The 17,901-nt window shown below is 42.9% G+C and overlaps 2 protein-coding genes across 2 annotated transcripts; one reads left to right on the top strand and one right to left on the bottom strand.

Annotated features, from left to right (window-relative positions):
• The first annotated feature begins 124 nt into the window (after positions 1–124).
• Positions 125–8,882, top strand: cry3b (cryptochrome circadian regulator 3b). The gene is made up of 14 exons (XM_064965781.1): positions 125–270; positions 1,413–1,585; positions 3,634–3,742; positions 3,899–4,041; positions 4,122–4,306; positions 4,483–4,580; positions 4,746–4,886; positions 5,626–5,937; positions 6,085–6,236; positions 6,350–6,552; positions 6,737–6,835; positions 6,986–7,069; positions 7,194–7,396; positions 7,696–8,882. Exons 2-14 carry the CDS (start codon positions 1,428–1,430, stop codon positions 7,738–7,740), a joined length of 1,932 nt encoding a protein of 643 aa, XP_064821853.1. The 5' UTR covers positions 125–270; positions 1,413–1,427; the 3' UTR covers positions 7,741–8,882.
• A 233-nt stretch (positions 8,883–9,115) lies between these two features.
• Positions 9,116–13,226, bottom strand: LOC135539720 (transmembrane protein 263-like). The gene is made up of 3 exons (XM_064965784.1): positions 12,892–13,226; positions 12,019–12,103; positions 9,116–11,049 (listed from the first exon to the last, which is right to left on the bottom strand). Exons 1-3 carry the CDS (start codon positions 12,898–12,900, stop codon positions 10,742–10,744), a joined length of 402 nt encoding a protein of 133 aa, XP_064821856.1. The 5' UTR covers positions 12,901–13,226; the 3' UTR covers positions 9,116–10,741.
• Between the last annotated feature and the right edge of the window lie 4,675 nt (positions 13,227–17,901).

Here is a 17,901-nt window from a genome sequence, read left to right as displayed (position 1 = left end):
TTGTAACTAGACAGTAAAGTCACTGTGCTTGGAAACAGACATCACATTTATTCATTTATATTTCTATATCACGTGTTGTTCTGGAACATTGGCCATGCGCAGTAGCTAGAACAGTTATGCAACTGTCTTGTTCTTGCATTGGGAGAAGTAACTGTACACCACAAGAAAACCCCGACTGTTTGAGTCACACTTGGAGAGACCACCCGTGGAATTAAACGATCCTGTCAACGGTAATGACATAAGAGACACATCCTTGACAACACATTACAGGTAAGCGATGGACATGATTACTTATCAGAATGTAGGTCTCTCTTCTTCCATGCACATGTTAATTATCCTTACATAAGGTACGTGTAACTGACCTGATTCTGAGGCTGTGCTTTGGCAAATCGTGACCTTAGAATTATTCTGAGTTAATTGGAATTACAATTCACAACCCTCATTGGTTTGAATGGTGTGAGGATATATATATATATATATCTTTTTATTTTTTATGAATTGGGGTATTTAGAGTATACTACTATGTGGACCATCGTACAGAACAAGGCGGTCTGAAATTAACTGAAATTGGCAAAGATGCATATAGAACCTAATAATTCCAAGTTATCAAAAAAAAACAAAGTTGTCTGACCATTGGTACGGCATAACATTTGTATGTATGTGTGTGTGTCTGAGCTTTCTGAACAATTTGTGTGCAGTTATGCAGTGTATATTATGTTGATGATGCTTGTGGTCTAACATTTCTGATGTTACGGTGACCAAATCACCTACACTGTGTCATACATTTGCATGCCACAAGCTGTACTATCTGAGTGTGATATAACGTCATTCAAAAGTTGGGAGACTAAGGGTATTGTCTTTTTTTGCAAGTTGATTAAAAAAATATAATGCCAATATTTATTTCTATTGCTTTCGTGCATTATTGTATTTTTCTGATTTGTCCGCAAATTGCTTTAGATGAGATGGTTATTTTCTTGTTAGAAAAACGCAAATAATGAGTTTTAATAAGTCAAACTAATTGGAGACTGAGATTTGAAGCAGTGCTTTGCTTGGTTTAGGCTAGTTGTACTGTGTTAGTCCCATTTGACTCTCAGCTCTATGCATCATATAGTCTGTAACAGAAATACGATAATCAATTGTATACTTTTTTGTACATTGTTTCTAACAAAAGTAATTTTCCAACTGAACATGCAACTGTACAATTCCATTCCAATAACCATCACATTATGAACAATGAAGTTTTGAATTGTGTAATATTAATATTATGTTTCTAACTTCCAGTGCATTTAATAATCAGTTCTCTGCTAAATCTTTTTAGAGTCTTTAACTCTTTCCATTTTTTTAAATGTGACCCATTCCCTAAAATATGTACTGTGCTTCTAAATATTGAACATTTCTTGTATTTTTTCCAGGCCCTGTTTTTGAACATGACCAAGAACTCCATCCACTGGTTCCGGAAGGGACTGCGTCTCCACGACAACCCGGCCCTGCTGGAGGCTGTGCGTGATTCAGACACGGTGCGCTGTGTATACTTCCTAGACCCCTGGTTCGCTGGCTCCTCCAACCTGGGGGTCAACCGGTGGAGGTGAGGAACAACAACAGGAACTATTCACCCAGTCAATATGATTCTATTGTCCCAGTAGATTTAAATGAATTGTCCATGCTCGGAACGCTTTTGTGTTATTACCATAAATACAATTCAATGGTTATTACAGAGTGGGTGAGGTAGGTTGGCTTGAACTCTGTTCCGTTTGAATTCAAGAAGTGAATTGAAAGTCCAATTCAAGATTTTGTACAAATCTTTATTGAAAATCAATGACACTGAATTGTCCCAGACCCAGGTGTTCTAGTGGTTATAGCATTGTGGTGGTTCTCAGAACAGCTCCCTTCACACAGTTGCCAATAACTGGCCTTGCTAAAGAGGAAGGGAGCATGGAGTGATCAGATGTGCCAGCGGAAAGCCTGGACCCTAACATCATCAGGTAGTTGTTTGGGCCCAGCAGAGTAAGGATGGCAGCAGTAGGCCCATATTGTAATGATGTCTGCTTTCAAGATAAAAGAAGTGACTTCTGTATGTAGCTATTATGGTGGGTTCTGAAAGTTTGTGCATCCTATGTTTGAGTATTCTTTTGGGTATCTACTAGGCTATTCTCTTTTAAACATTGGTCGATGGCGAGCATGTGAAATAGTGCAGTGGTGCTTATCCCTTGGTCCTTTTATATTAGAGGAGTGATACAAATGGGATGAATAGCAGGCAAAAGCAACAGCTTCTCTTTTCCGGTGACAGTTAATTAAGAGAGCATTAATAGTGTAATATAAATATTTCCCTCCAAAGTACTTACCGTTGCCTCGACCAGACAGATGTTCTTTTCACGTTCTGTACAATGTAATAAATCCTCTCTGGGGCCATTCTTTCTGGCATCTTTCAAAGACTAAAGAGCGTAGAGCCAAGGCCTGTAAAATGGCGTCGTTCAGGCAGGGAGCCGGTTTAGTGTGACAAAAGAGAGTTACATTTCCTGAGTCAGTGGTTGCTATTGGGATGACCTACTTTCCAGCAGGCTTTGCAGTGGCAGAGCGGCCTAGCTTGATCTCTTAACTGCTCAAACAGCAGGAGGCGGTAGTGGCCCTCAGATCCGCAGCTGGATTAGCCACCTTTTCAACTGTTAACACCTATACTTTCTTTGTTATTTGATCTGGAAAATTGCTAGTGTGAAGCAACAGACAGATAGCAGGCCTGTCGGCTTATCTTGTCTCTCTCCACAGGCAGTGTGTTTATCGTTGTCTTCAAAGGTGTTCAGGTGTTTAATCAAACACCAGACAAACACACCATGTATCACCTGCTGCTCTTCTCTCAGGGGGCTGTTCTTACGCTGAGCAGAAGGATCACAGCATTTTCTGGTGACTACGTTCAGTCAGTCATCCAGTCACCTGGGATGCTATGCTGTGATGCCGCTAACTCAACCATGGCACAGTTCCCATGCCAAATATTACATATGCAACCGCGAGGACTGAATCTGTGCCCCAATGACATTACTTACTGCGTAAATGCTGGAAAGGGGACGTAAATGCGAAAAGGCAAATGTGAGCTTCAGAAAGTTTGCGTGAAATAATAGTTGTTGAAACCGGCATCGTTACACGTGCGGTGATGTAACAATTCTGATGTCATCATTGCATCACCGTCATAACATAAATGATGGACATGTAGTCAAAGGGCGTCGGTCTGCTTCTGGGAAGGGATTAAGAGTTTATGTATTTATATCCTGATCCAACAAGCATGTTCTTATTAATTTACTTATCATGTATTCTTGAGTGGGATTTATTAGGGTTTCATTCAATCAAACATAGTGTCAGGTCTAAGTAGCAAACATGGTACCAGGTCTAAGTAGTAAACATGGTGTCAGGTCTAAGTAGTAAACATGGTGTCAGGTCTAAGTAGTAAACATGGTGTCAGGTCTAAGTAGTAAACATGGTGTCAGGTCTAAGTAGTAAACATGGTGTCAGGTCTAAGTAGTAAACATGGTGTCAGGTCTAAGTAGTAAACATGAGTCTCTTTGCGCTCTGAGAATGCCCCTGAAGCAGTGTCCTCTCCAGCATGGCCATGTAGTGACGGTCGTCGTCCCTCCTGTGTTTCAGGTTCCTGCTGCAGTGTCTGGAAGATCTAGACGCAAGCCTTCGGAGGCTCAACTCCCGTCTGTTTGTGATCCGAGGCCAGCCGGCCAACATCTTCCCCCAACTCTTTAAGGTGAGACCCCTTTTCCCTCCCCTCTCCCCAGCCTCTCTCACCCCCAGGGACAGCAAATATTCACCATGCTGTATCAGTGTTTGCCGACCATTTCAAAGCCGATCGGTATATGTTGTTTTAACCCCAGTGTGTGTTTGCTGTGTCCTGTCCTCTCAGGACTGGAACACCTCCCAGCTGACGTTTGAGTGTGACTCTGAGCCGTTCGGTAAGGAGCGGGATGCAGCCATTAAGAAACTGGCCACAGATGCCGGAGTGGAGGTCATCAGCAGGATCTCACACACTCTCTACGACCTGGACAAGTGAGTGGGACACCCGGGTGACATCACATGGAGGTTTGGATTAAAAAGAGCCCTAACTGAAACCCCTCTCCTCTCTGCAGGATCATAGAGCTGAACGGGGGTCATCCTCCTCTCACCTTCAAGCATTTCCAGACATTGGTTGGCTCCATGCCGCCCCCCGATGCCCCAGTAGGGGCTCTGTCCAGGGCCAGCATGGGTCGATGTGTCACCCCTGTCTCAGACAACCACAGGGACAAGTACGGAGTACCCCTATTGGAGGAGCTGGGTAAGACACCTTTTCTATTGGAATGGGTGTCCATACTTGCTTCATGGAGTTGAACATTAAATTGTTTTAGCAATTCTTTCGAGTCTGTCCAGAATGGTTCTTAGGAGCGGAAAAAAACTAGTTTTCAAGATAATTTACCTGAAGTGTCTAAACATGCTCTGTGTTTCTCTCCCCAGGATTTGATACAGAGGGCTTAGCCCCAGCCGTGTGGCCAGGAGGAGAGAGTGAAGCTCTCACCAGGATAGAGAGACAACTGGAACCTGACCTCTCCACTGTACGTAACCACACACACACACACACACACACAGACTCATTAGTAATTATGTTTTATATCATATATGTGAATTTCTTGTTATGGTGAGTGAGCGTTGCAGATTTTCCTGTCCAATTATATCATGTATGTATCATATATTAATCCTCCACCTCTCTCTCTCTCCAGGCGTGGCAGGTGAAGTTTGAGAGTACCAGGAAGACCGCCAGCCCCCTGCTGCCCAGTCCTCTAGGTCTCAGCCCCTACCTCCGCTTTGGATGTCTGTCCTGTCGACTTTTCTACAGCAAACTGGCAGAGCTCTACAAGAAGGTACAGTAGCTCACACACATAACTACACCTACTACATACTATCACACACACATCCGTCCCTACCTAACACCAACACACACGTATCCTTACCTAACACCAACACACACGTATCCTTACCTAACACCAACACACACGTATACTTACCTAACACCAACACACACGTATCCCTACCTAACACCAACACACATCCATCTCTACCTAACACCAATAAACATGTATACTCACCTAACACCAACACACACGTATCCTTACCTAACACCAACACACATCCATCTCTACCTAACACCAACACACACATATCCCTACCTAACACCAACACACACGTATCCTTACCTAACACCAACACACACGTATCCTTACCTAACACCAACACACATCCATACCTAACACCTACACCTAACACCAACACACACATCCATCTCTACCTAACACCATCCATCTCTACACACATCCATCTCTACCTAACACCAACACACACGTATCCTTACCTAACACCAACACACATCCGTCTCTACCTAACACCAACACACATCCATCTCGACCTAACACCAACACACATGTATCCTTAGCTAACACCAACACACACGTATCCTTACCTAACACCAACACACATGTATCCTTAGCTAACACCAACACACACGTATCCTTACCCAACACCAACTCTTATCGCAGGGAACTATCACATAAGATTGCGCCTGTTTTCCTCACGATTACATTCTCCTCTCTCTTCTCCCCTCAGGTAAAGACGAACGGCAGTCCCCCCATCTCTCTCTATGACAAGCTGCTGTGGCGTGAGTTCTTCTACACGGCCGCAACGAACAACCCCCGCTTCGACAAAATTGACGGGAACCCCATCTGTATCCGCATCCCCTGGGACCGCAACACAGAGGCGCTGGCCAAGTGGGCAGAAGCCAAGACTGGCTTCCCCTGGATCGACGCCATCATGACTCAGCTGAGGCAGGAAGGCTGGATCCACCACCTGGCCAGACACGCTGTGGCCTGCTTCCTGACCAGAGGAGACCTGTGGATCAGCTGGGAGGAGGGCATGAAGGTAGAGAAAGACGGAGGGAGGGAGGGGTGGAGGAGAAGAGGGCTGGGAAGAGGGCATGAAGGTAGAGAGAGGGGAGGGAAGGGGGAAGAATCAGAAGAGATGCATGTTATGTGTGAATGACCATGTTGTTCTGTGTGTGTCTGTCAGGTGTTTGAGGAGCTGCTCCTGGATGCAGACTGGAGTGTGAACGCAGGCAGCTGGTTGTGTCACTCCTGCAGTTCCTTCTTCCAGCAGTTCTTCCACTGCTACTGTCCTGTGGGCTTCGGACGAAAAATAGATCCCGAAGGAGACTTCATTAGGTTGGTATAGCTACATGCACGCACACACAAACACCCACACGCACACAAGACGCACACACACACACACACACACACACGAGGTGCTGAGATTTAATTTCCCCCTCTGCTTGCAGACACTACCTACCTGTCCTGAAAGACATGCCAGACAAGTACATCTACGACCCTTGGAACGCCCCCATAGAGGTGCAGCGGGCGGCCAAATGTGTGGTCGGGGTGGACTACCCCAAACCCATGGTGAACCATGCAGAGGCCAGCCGACTCAACATAGAGAGGATGAGACAAATGTACCAGCAGCTGTCCAGATACAGAGGACTCAGTAAGTATTTTTCTCCCTCACTCACTTTGTATTGAACTCTCTCTCGCTTTTCTTTTTGACTCTCTTCCTATCACCTTCCCACTCTTTTTCTCTCGCTCTCTCTCACACTCTCTTTCTGTCTGTCTCTATCGCTCTCTTTCTCACACTTGGTAATTCATTATAACGTGTGTCTCTCTCCCAATAGGCTTACTAGCAGCTGTGCCAACCAGTCCCATTGAGGATCTGAATGCGGTGGCATCGCCCTCTACTGGTAGAAAACACAGCGGGCTCAACAGCCATCATGGTGAGCAAGGCTCATTCGCCTAAACCTCCTTAGATACCATTCATACATTATCCCAAATAATATCACACCACGACTGCAAAGTGAGCACACTCTAACCCACACTCCACCTCTCCTCTACCCTCCCCTTTCCCTCTCTCCTCCTCTCTCCAGGCCGTAGTAGAGTAAATGTGAACGGTGAGGAGCTGCTGGGACTCAGTGGAGTGAGGCCACGACCTGGACCAACATGCACTCAGAGTAAGTCTAGACACAGTATTTCTTATCTGACTGGACACAGACTGGTCACAACAGTCACTTGCAGTATTTTGTAGAGGAGGACATTCTTATGGGTTTATTTCTGTTTGCCTCTTGGTCACTGCAGGCTGTGGAATGGCGCACGCAGAGCAGGCAGGATCGTCCAATCAGCAACTCTGTCGGACAAGATCTGCCCATGAGTTTGCTGTGCCTCACTATCCAGATCATTTGGCACGGGGCGGGACTGGGAAGAGGGGGCGGGAGTCGGAACAGGAAGTGGGCAGCGACTTTCCGGCCCCTGCCTTCAAGGTGCAGCGACACCACCAACATGTAAGTCAGGGGTCAATATTTGTGTTTACATTCTCTTTTCTAAAGTCGATGTTATGTACCTGGGGTGATGTCACAAAGCATGATCGATAAGTTATTAAATAGTCTGAAATATTCACATTTCTGAGTTCATAAATATGGACTTTTAGGAGCATATTAAAATAGACTCCACATGATCAGTTTATCAGAGCTTCTGCTTTGTGAAACTATAAAACACTGGTATTACATACGACTGTATAACCATGGTAAAACGATGTCGTAATATTTTACAATGTTGTCTTTGTTCTGTGTTTGTGTTTCAGAAGAGTACGGGTCGACAGGATGAGAGGATGGCTGTGTCTTCATAAGCTGCTGTCGTCATAGATAGATATTATTTTTGTATGATATATACTGCACAGAGATGTTTAAAGACACATTTGTATTTTTTTGTATAAAAAGGGAAAATTCTCTATGCGATGTCACATGAAAGTCCCTGAGACGTCTTAGGTTTGAGAGTTACGAAGTCAAAGATGTACTATTTCAATTAGGCAAAAGTGTCAATCAGTTTGGGGTTTTCGTAATCTAATCTTGAGCGCTTATAATGACCCGAAATACCCCACCTGGGTTGAATATGAGAAACAGTCTATAATATGTTATGATGTAATTTATGTAAATATGTCAGTTAGACTGTGGATGACATTTTACCATACTGTGCCTTACTGTATGTGTGTGACACATAGCCATATAGCCCGAAGACAAACCATTTCACTGGAGACCTGATATTCAGGTCTGGACTACCCATGACCTTTAGGGTTTACCTTTGACCTCTAACCCTGAGGATCACAGCAGGCTGATTGGTCAAATCAAATCACCTGCTCTCTGTAGGGAAAGTATATGTAATAGCCTCAGCAGTTCATCATGTGTTGTTCTTCCACCATGCTTCTTATTTTTTCTAAAAATGGAGGGTAAAGAATGTTATTCTGGGTAGAGGATGTAAACTGCCTGGACGGAAGATCAGTGTTACTGCTGGTGGTGAACAAGTGGCTGACTGTATTAGACACCCAGTAGTAATCTACCATTGCCTCTGCTGGGGACACTGCCATTGGGAGTTCTTCCCATATTCACTAGCTTCTGAAAGATGTAGTACCGTCACATTGCTTTAATACTGTCTTCCATAGTGTAATGCACTAACCATAAGTCACTCTGGATAAGAGCGTCTGCTAAATGACCAAAATGTCAACTGTAAAGTCAATCTTCAGTAAATGTAAAAGCTAGCAGGAAGTCAATCTATTTTATGTTGGCTGGTATCATGTAGGTTGTTTGTATAAAAAGCAGATTTATGAAGATTGTTTTTTGTTTTCCCTCTGGGGCTGTACATTACTGGTTTTAAAAAATATTAGCTTTAAATTTCATATACATTTTTAAATAACTTAATTGATATAGTATATGTACCTATCTGTGCTCTTGGCTATGGAAACTATTTCAACTGAAATTAAATAGTTGAAACACAGACATATTGTGGGATTCCTTGTCCAATTTCATTTCTGTTCATGAATGTTTTCATTTCATTAGGCTAATTATTTCAGAGATATTGGTAATAATTCATGAACATTGGTACAATACGTTAGCTGGGGCCCTCTTCTGCTGAGTTGAACCGGTTTGGAATGGGTTGCTTTTTAGCAAGACCATGTTGGTTCCAGACTGGCACCAAGGATGTGAGCAGGAAAGCTACAACACTTGACCTGTTTATCAGCAGTTTATTTAAATACACTTGACAAAAGTTAACACAAGTACTTTATCTTTTTGGTACATGGAAAAGTTTCAAAGTACACCATTGCAGAGCAGACAAACAACGTCAAGAGAGGATTCAATATCTTGTCTGGTTGGTTGCCAGTAAGGCCTAGATTCAATACGGACTGCAGATCTGTGTTACAGCACGATTGACATTCAAACGGTAATTTCCGATTGATACATGCAGATGTGATCGGATTGAATCTAACACTTAGGTTCAGCAGTAGAATAGTCCACCTGTTGTGTTGTCCATAGTGATAAGTAATGCAATAACCGTTTGGTAAAAAGGCTAATAATAGGACCCCATAATTGACCCAAACACTCAAGACCCTTGAGAATTAGCAACACTCCTGAGCCCTTCAACATGGCAGACAGACATTACACAGAGCATGTTGCCACTGAAGAAATGCAGTCCCAATGGACTTCGCGAAGCTAGTACAGTCTCCAACTTAATTTGGCTTCGCCACTTAATGCCTGGGTACACCCCAGGCCTTATTTAGACTAACAGTTGCAAAACCTTCCGCAACAGAAAACATTTACTCCAAAGGGAAAACGTTTATCAAAAACAAGTTTATTGGACAAATTCAGGTAGGTCCCTCACCATTGCAATGCGTTTCTTCCTAGTGAGTACACCCCGGTAGCATTGACTTGAGACAACAAGGTACATCCCAAATTGTGAATGAGACAGAGGCACAATGTCAAACTTCCCACGAGACTTTATTATTATGTTGGAAAGTACAAGCATGCCAGACAGTCATATCAGCATTCTCTACCAGCAACAGCTAAGTCATGGCAGAATACAGAAACAAACCCAAACTGTTGCATTGAAATGTTGAGTTTCCATAGAAACGTTATAAAAGGACCAAAGACAGACAGTAGAGAAACTAGTCCATCAATAAATAGATTTTATTTTCTGTAAAATGTATGACGTCTCCATTTCATATATGGATCTACTGAATAACCATGATTAAAGTGATCATATCATTTTGCCACAACATCAACCTAAACAGGGCTATTGGCTCTCAGAACCATATCACCTCCAACTCTTATTTTGGAAATGCTATCAAACTCTTTTCAGAAGACCCAAAAAGCTATCTTCACACAGTTCACTGTAGCATTTTGAAACAAGCTAATGTTCTGTGTTTAGGTTTGCGGTCACAAAAAAAGCTAATACAAAAATTCCAGCACATTAGAAACCACAAACCAGGCTTTAAATGGTGGAAGAGAAGAACCCAACCTAGCATGCCTGTTTATCTCTCTCCCTCCTTATATAACTGCTTTACATTGTCTTAAGGCTTCAGGGGACCATGTAGGTTTGGATGAAGACCCCCTGTACACACGTCAGTGAAAGTGTTTGGGGGGGGGGGGGGGCAGGGAAAGAAGGGGGAGGCTACAGAAGGCACTACTGAACATGTTTCCCCAGGTACAACTTAGTGAATGATGTACAAACGAAAAAAAAAAGAACAAAATCAATCCACTTTGAAAACATGGCGACTAGCTTCAACTCATCACTTCCTCTTATGGCTCAGTCGGTGGGGCGATGCATCGTGTTGCGTGTCCATCATCGTCATCATCTCCTCACTCTGCCTTGTCCTTTGTCTTGGCTCTGAACGGAACTTTGCCAGCTACCGTGGAACCCACTGATGACACGCCCCCGGCAACCGATGACACGCCCCCGGCGACCCCTTTCACCAGGCTGACGCTCATCGAGGGGACTGAAGTAACTGCTGATTTAGTGTACTCCAGACTCTTCCCACCGAGCCAGGCAACTCCTCCTACCGTGGCGCCCACCACAGTTTTACTGGCATGGAACAGGCCACCCCCGACCCGCCAGATCATGCCCGGCTGGGCCACGGGGTGCTCCTTACCTGCATCCTTCCCCTCATCTATGAGAGAGAGAAAGAGAGAGAGATGGGTTTTAGAACACACGCAAAACCAGTTTTTAGAAAGATAGCGAAAGACCAGAGTGAGGACCACACATGTTTGTGAAACAGACCATCAGCAGAGAGAGGCCAGAGAGAAAACAGCTTTTGTGCTTGGATATTGACCTACAAACAATGAATCATATCATTAAAACAATAGGCATGTCAATACATTGAGGTATTCTACTTAGTAACCACATTTCCATCCAGTTATGTGAGTGAAGTCATACCAGATAAAAATCACAACAGCTGTGACGGAACAGGAGGTTTTGGTACGACATAACCATCATATCGAAGTAAACCAAGTCACACGATGTGTGGTCCCCCACACTGCAACATTGGGAAACCATGCAGTTTAAATTGCATGGTATGAGAATGATCATCCAGAGGAAGCACATTTGCTATTTAACGCAACAGTTGTGACAAACTATTGGCAGAGTTGAAGAGGCAATGGAAACATTCCATTTTTTTTATTTGGTACATGAAACCAATGTGCAAAACTGCTACAGTGTGTGCATATTTTGTTGTTGAAGGATTCTTACGCTGATGGAAAATAAGGGCCATATGGTTTCGAAAACCATATTGCAAGCGATGATTGGCATTTCTAAACGTTAAAAAAAACAGCTTCAGGATTGTAGTACACAAGGTCTTTGGGAACAAAGCTAATGTCTCAAAACTGGAGGGAGAAGGCAGAATGCCACCTTGAGTTTGAGAGCTACAACCTTAAATGATCACAAACAAACATATTCCCTTAATACATCTTTAGTTTCTTAAATAGCAACACAACCCTTTACCCTGAATTGCACCTTATCCTAGATGGTTCAAGTGTCCCTTGACAAACTGGGCTTTAAAATATGCCCACCAAGAGAGATGGCTACAGCGCAAAGAGATGTTGTTCAACGCAGTGGGCACGGTTGATGTTGTGTTATTTACCTGCTGTGGGCTCGCTTTCAGTAAGCTCAGGTTCTTCTTCCACGAGACAACCTTCAGGCTGGGGCTCTGGGGTGGCGTTCACGTTCTTACAGAACAAACAATATTGATTAGGCTAGAATACATGCAATTTAATTCATACAAGTAATATAGCAAATTCATACAAGTAGTACATCTTACAAAGTGTTAAACCACCAACACTAAAAGCTTGTTGGAAAAGTCAACAGTATTATCTAACACTTAGAAATGTTTTTCTGAATAGAACAAACGGTGCAAATTCTGCGCAGCCATGAAACACTGCTCAAAGGCATAAATAAGTAGGTTAAATAACTGCATATGATTTGTAAGGTTATGCTCTGGGATTTCTTGCACAAAACGTTCAATTTGACGGAGCCCGTCAAGCACAAACATTCAAAACCAGTGCTTGTTGTATGTTCAAAGTTCTTACTCTTGTTGCAAAACCATACGACAATCCTCGTTTGCTTCGTGTTGATTTAAAATGCCCTTTTGTTAAATCAACCAAAAAAAAATCACAAAAATATGAAAAAGCTAAGGCTACAGGCTTTCATAAAACAAGTAATCCTGTTGTGTAAACTCCAATTAGCTGGTTACATGGGCTGCACAGGGAAAACACAAACGATAACGCAAGCGAAATTTCACACACACATAACGTCAATCATTTGGGCTGTAGATTTAGTGTAATATTTTGCTTGAAAGTAAGCTTAGTGCATCACTCAGTCCGGATCTAATCAATTCCGTTTATTTCGTTCGTGCGCAATTGGTTTTATCATATCCCAATTGATATGCAGTAGCCTACCACTTTACTTATCGTACGCAAATACATAAATCGATACAAAAGGCCAGACTTATCCTTACCTTCACCATGATTCCAGTAATTTCTGATGTCCGCTTGTAGAAGGGACTGCTACGCACCTGAGACGAATATTTGGTGCGCTCGTTTGTTTCCTGAAAATATTAATGCAATTTTCAGCCTGTGCCTTTATACTTTTGTTCAAACTCCTCTATTCAAAGCTATGCTTTAAGAGCGTGTTGTCCTGTATTTTAACGCACGTAAAATCGTACTTTCGCGGTTTCAAACTTTCCTTAAAAAAATATAGGATGTATCTTGTTGGTTCTGCCGACGTGGCGCCTCAACTACTGCACTCGTTTTCTCCGGATCTTGCGTCACCTCAAACAAGCTGCAGCTCTCTCTATTTTATTCATGAGTGCTACATGTCTTATGTGTTCTACAGGGCAGACGGAATACATATTTTTTTCAGGATTCACTTAAAGAGAACATGTTATGTAATGGTGCCGAATTTCGAGTGGCCTTTTGGACTGTAGTGGTCAAAAAGATCATGACATATGATTAATTCACAAGGATCAGTACATATTTTATATTTTGGTAATACATTCATTCACCCAAAATAACACAAAAGATGAGTTATATATATATAAGGCTTATTTATTCAGTATTTGTTCATGTTGGTATGTTACTCCATACCAACATCATAAGAGTGAGTGTTGGTTGCCATGCCAACGGCGATAAGGTTGTTCTGAATAGACAGACAGCTGCACCACTGCCAGCCCAGAGAAAAACATCTCTCCGCTGCTGAATGGTCTCCTGTGACGGAAGTGAGTCACATGCCATATAGGCTGTAATGAAGAAAACTATGGCTCTTCCAATAATAGATCTGAGTACTGCCCGTCACACCTGCAGCCTACTTCTCTCTGTCACGTCCTAGATTCAAGCCCCTTTGACGTCCTGCCTTACCGTGGCCTGTGGAGCAGATAAAGTATGACGGTTGAATGAACATGTTCTGCAATGTTTACGCCTCTGCTTCAGAGCCAGCCTTCTACAGCAGAACAGGTGCATGTGAAATTCAATGCAACAGTCTGTTTCCCAGTCTCTGTACCTAAGACTACAAGGCTACCAATGAAGTGCAAAGAAATGGCGGTGTATGCACCATCATGATAACTGCTCTTTTGCTAGCTTCTTCCATGATGTGGCTAATATTTCACTCCTGGTCTTGAGTGTCAGAACCACTGTGTGCGTGGACACTGGCAGTGAAATGGACTGTCTGACAACTCTGTGATTGTAAGGACGGAGTCTCCGTGCAAAGGCTTGGGAATACATACAGCCACTCCAACAGGAGACTCTTCTTATCTCCCCTGATCACATGTCGTCGGTTCCCAGCCTCTGTACCCAACATGGTTCCTCTGCATCTTGCCTCTCTTCGTCAGGCATACAGCGACAGTAGAACAGGTCTTGGAAGAAAGCAGTCACAGTTGATGCTTCGTTGATGCTTCCTACCAGAGATTGTTCTGAAGACATTTTTTATTTAACCTTTATTTAACCAGGAAGGGCTCATTGAGATTTGAAATCTCTTTTTCAAGAGCATTCTGGCCAAGATAGGCGGCAACAAATCATTACCCAATTACAGACAAACAACATGAAAAACTACAGGCAATCTAGTAAAAAACTGAATTCACAAGAGTATAACAAAATCTTAAAACAGCAAATTAAAAACATTGACAGGTCAGGGAATCAGCCTCAAAATCATTCATCAATGATTCAAAAACACTGATGGGAAAAAGACTACTCTGCATGGAAAAGCTGGCCACTGCTTTCAGATCAGATCTTGAAGGTGGAAGAGGAGGCCATTGATATATTATTCAAGAGGGGGCGGGAGACTATGACAGAGGCCTGATCCAGATTGTTGGGGGCAAGGGTCTTGTTTGTTACCGACTTGGTCCGTGTTTTTACTGTTAATAACATTGTTTTTAGGGGGGGGGGGGGGGGTAGGGGCATGTCGGTCCTATTGCATTGGTGTCAGGGCTAAGGATTTACAACTGGTAACGGAATTAGTGTAACATAATGACATCCATTATTATGGATATGATATACAAACAGACAGACAGACAGGCAGACAGACAAGGCCCTGGGACTTAGGGCTAGGCATCCCGCTAGCGGGACAACTTCCGGGGAAACTGGAGGGAGCGCAATTCAAATAAATAATCATAAAAATGATGGATATTAAACATTTAGGTAAATACAAGTGTCTTATACAGTGAGGCAAAAAAGTATTTAGTCAGCCACGAATTGTGCAAGTTCTCCTACTTAAAAAGATGAGAGAGGCCTGTAATTTTCATCATAGGTACACTTCAACTATGACAGACAAAATGAGAAACAATAATCCGGAAAATCACATTGTAGGATTTTTAATAAATTTATTTGCAAATTATGGTGGAAAATAAGTATTTGGTCAATAACAAAAGTTTCTCAATACTTTGTTATATACCCTTTGTTGGCAATGACAGAGGTTAAACGTTTTCTGTAAGTCTTCACAAGGTTTTCACACACTGTTGCTGGTATTTTGGCCCATTCCTCCATGCAGATCTCCTCTAGAGCAGTGATGTTTTGGGGCTGTTGCTGGGCAACACAGACTTTCAACTCCCTCCAAAGATTTTCTATGGGGTTGAGATCTGGAGACTGGCTAGGCCACTCCAGGACCTTGAAATGCTTCTTACGAAGCCACTCCTTCGTTGCCCGGGCGGTGTGTTTGGGATCATTGTCATGCTGAAAGATCCAGCCACGTTTCATCTTTAATGCCCTTGCTGATGGAAGGAGGTTTTCACTCAAAATCTCACGATACATGTCCCATTCATTCTTTCCTTTACACGGATCAGTCGTCCTGGTCCCTTTGCAGAAAAACAGCCCCAAAGCATGATGTTTCCACCCGCATGCTTCACAGTAGGTATGGTGTTCTTTGGATGCAACTCAGCATTCTTTGTTCTCCAAACACGACGAGTTGAGTTTTTACCAAAAAGTTATATTTTGGTTTCATCTGACCATATGATATTCTCCCAATCTTCTTCTGGATCATCCAAATGCTCTCTAGCAAACTTCAGACGGGCCTGGACATGTACTGGCTTAAGCAGGGGTACATGTCTGGCACTGCAGGATTTGAGTCCCTGGCGGTGTAGTGTGTAACTGATGGAGGGCTTTGTTACTTTGGTCCCAGTTCTCTGCAGGTCATTCACTAGGTCTCCCCGTATGGTTCTGGGATTTTTGCTCACCGTTCTTGTGATCATTTTCACCCCACGGGGTGAGATCTTGCGTGGAGCCCCAGATCGAGGAAGATTATCAGTGGTCTTGTATGTTTTCCATTTCCTAATAATTGCTCCCACAGTTGATTTCTTCAAACCAAGCTGCTTACCTATTGCAGATTCAGTCTTCCCAGCCTGGTGCAGGTCTACAATTTTGTTTCTGGTGTCCTTTGACAGCTCTTTGGTCTTGGCCATAGTGGAGTTTGGAGTGTGACTGAGGTTGTGGACAGGTGTCTTTTATACTGATAACAAGTTCAAACAGCTGCCATTAATACGGGAAACGAGTGGAGGACAGAGGAGCCTCTTAAAGAAGAAGTTACAGGTCTGTGAGAGCCAGAAATCTTGCTTGTTTGTAGGTGACCAAATACTTATTTTCCACCATAATTTGCAAATAAATCCATTAAAAAATCCTTCAATTTTTTTTTCTAATTTTGTCTGTCATAGTTAAAGTGTACCTATGATGAAAATTACAGGCCTCTCATCTTTTTAAGCGGGAGAACTTGCACAATTGGTGGCTGACTAAATACTTTTTTGCCCCACTGTATCAGTTGAAAGCTTAAATTCTTGTTAATGTAACTGCACTGTCAGATTTACAGTAACCATTACAGTGAAAGCATGCTTTGTGATTGTTTGAGGATGGCGTCCCACATCAAAACTTTTTCCACCGGCACAGTTCCATAAATTCACAAATAGCGATTAAATATTCACCTACTTTTGGAAAATCTTCCTCTCTGATTTGTCATCCAAAGGGTCCCAGCTATAACATGTGTTGTTTTGTTAGATAAAATCCTTCTTTATATCCCAAAAAGTCAGTTTAGTTGACGCCATGAATTTGAGTAATCCACTCGTTCAACATGCAGAGAAAGGAATCCAAATATCTACCGCTAAACTTTGTTTCAACAAGTCAAAATACATTTCTATTTACACCTCAGATACCATAAAATGTAATAAAGCTATAATATTTCTTACGGAAAGAAGTATGTTTAATAGGAAACCGATTTTAGCAGGTGCGTAATGTCTTCATGGCGAGCACATACACACATTTCCAAGACTGTTGTTTGCTTTGGAAGTTACAAGCCTGAAACCTTGAACATAGACTACTGACATCATGTAGAAGCCATAGAAATTGCATCCTGGGAGCTAGAATTCAGTATGCCCCTATACTTGCCATTGTAAGAGCATGGCCTAAAAAACAAAATCATTCTGGTTGGTCTTTCTTTGGATGTTCTCCTACCATATCTATTGTGTTATATTGTCCTACATTATTTTAACCTTTCTACAAACTTCAAAGTGTTTTCTTTCCAATGGTACCAATTACATGCATATCCTGGCTTCAGGGCCTGAACAACAGGTAGTTTACTTTGGGCATGTCATTCAGGCAGCAATTGAGAAAAAAAGGGGACTAGCCCTCAGAAGTTAACTGTGCCTCGCTGCTCTGTCTGTCTTTCTCCCACTTCCTGTTGAACACGGAATGAGAAAGAGCTCGGTTTTGTTTGTTTGAGAGGTCCAGGACCTGAAGAACAGTTTGCAGTTCTCCTAGGGTCAGACTAAAGATAAATCAGATCTCGAGGGATAATTAAGGCGGAACAACATGGTTGTGGACGGAATTGCAGAATCTCCACATGAGACCTGGACGGAGTCTGAGGCCAAAGTGAGGGAAATGATCTCTGAGAAATTGAAGATGAACCACAGGAAGATTGAAGTGGAGCACGCCAACAGGCCTGGAAAACCCACCACCGGCCCAGGTGATAGGCCCAGGCTGATAGTGGTCAAGTT

Source organism: Oncorhynchus masou, chromosome 5 (assembly GCF_036934945.1).
Source record: "Oncorhynchus masou masou isolate Uvic2021 chromosome 5, UVic_Omas_1.1, whole genome shotgun sequence".
Lineage (NCBI taxonomy): Eukaryota > Metazoa > Chordata > Actinopteri > Salmoniformes > Salmonidae > Oncorhynchus > Oncorhynchus masou.
Note: the sequence above shows the minus strand (reverse complement) of the source record. Positions and strands in the feature narration are given on the sequence as shown.

Bases quoted from the DNA above. Each gene is read 5' to 3' on its own strand.
- cry3b (XM_064965781.1), top strand. From the start codon at position 1,428: ATGACCAAGAACTCCATCCACTGGTTCCGGAAGGGACTGCGTCTCCAC. The intron at 4,042-4,121 runs GTGAGTGGGACA...TCCTCTCTGCAG, and splicing joins ACTCTCTACGACCTGGACAA to GATCATAGAGCTGAACGGGG. The intron at 7,397-7,695 runs GTAAGTCAGGGG...TTTGTGTTTCAG, and splicing joins TGCAGCGACACCACCAACAT to AAGAGTACGGGTCGACAGGA.
- LOC135539720 (XM_064965784.1), bottom strand. The intron at 11,050-12,018 runs GTAAATAACACA...TCTCTCTCATAG, and splicing joins TGAAAGCGAGCCCACAGCAG to ATGAGGGGAAGGATGCAGGT.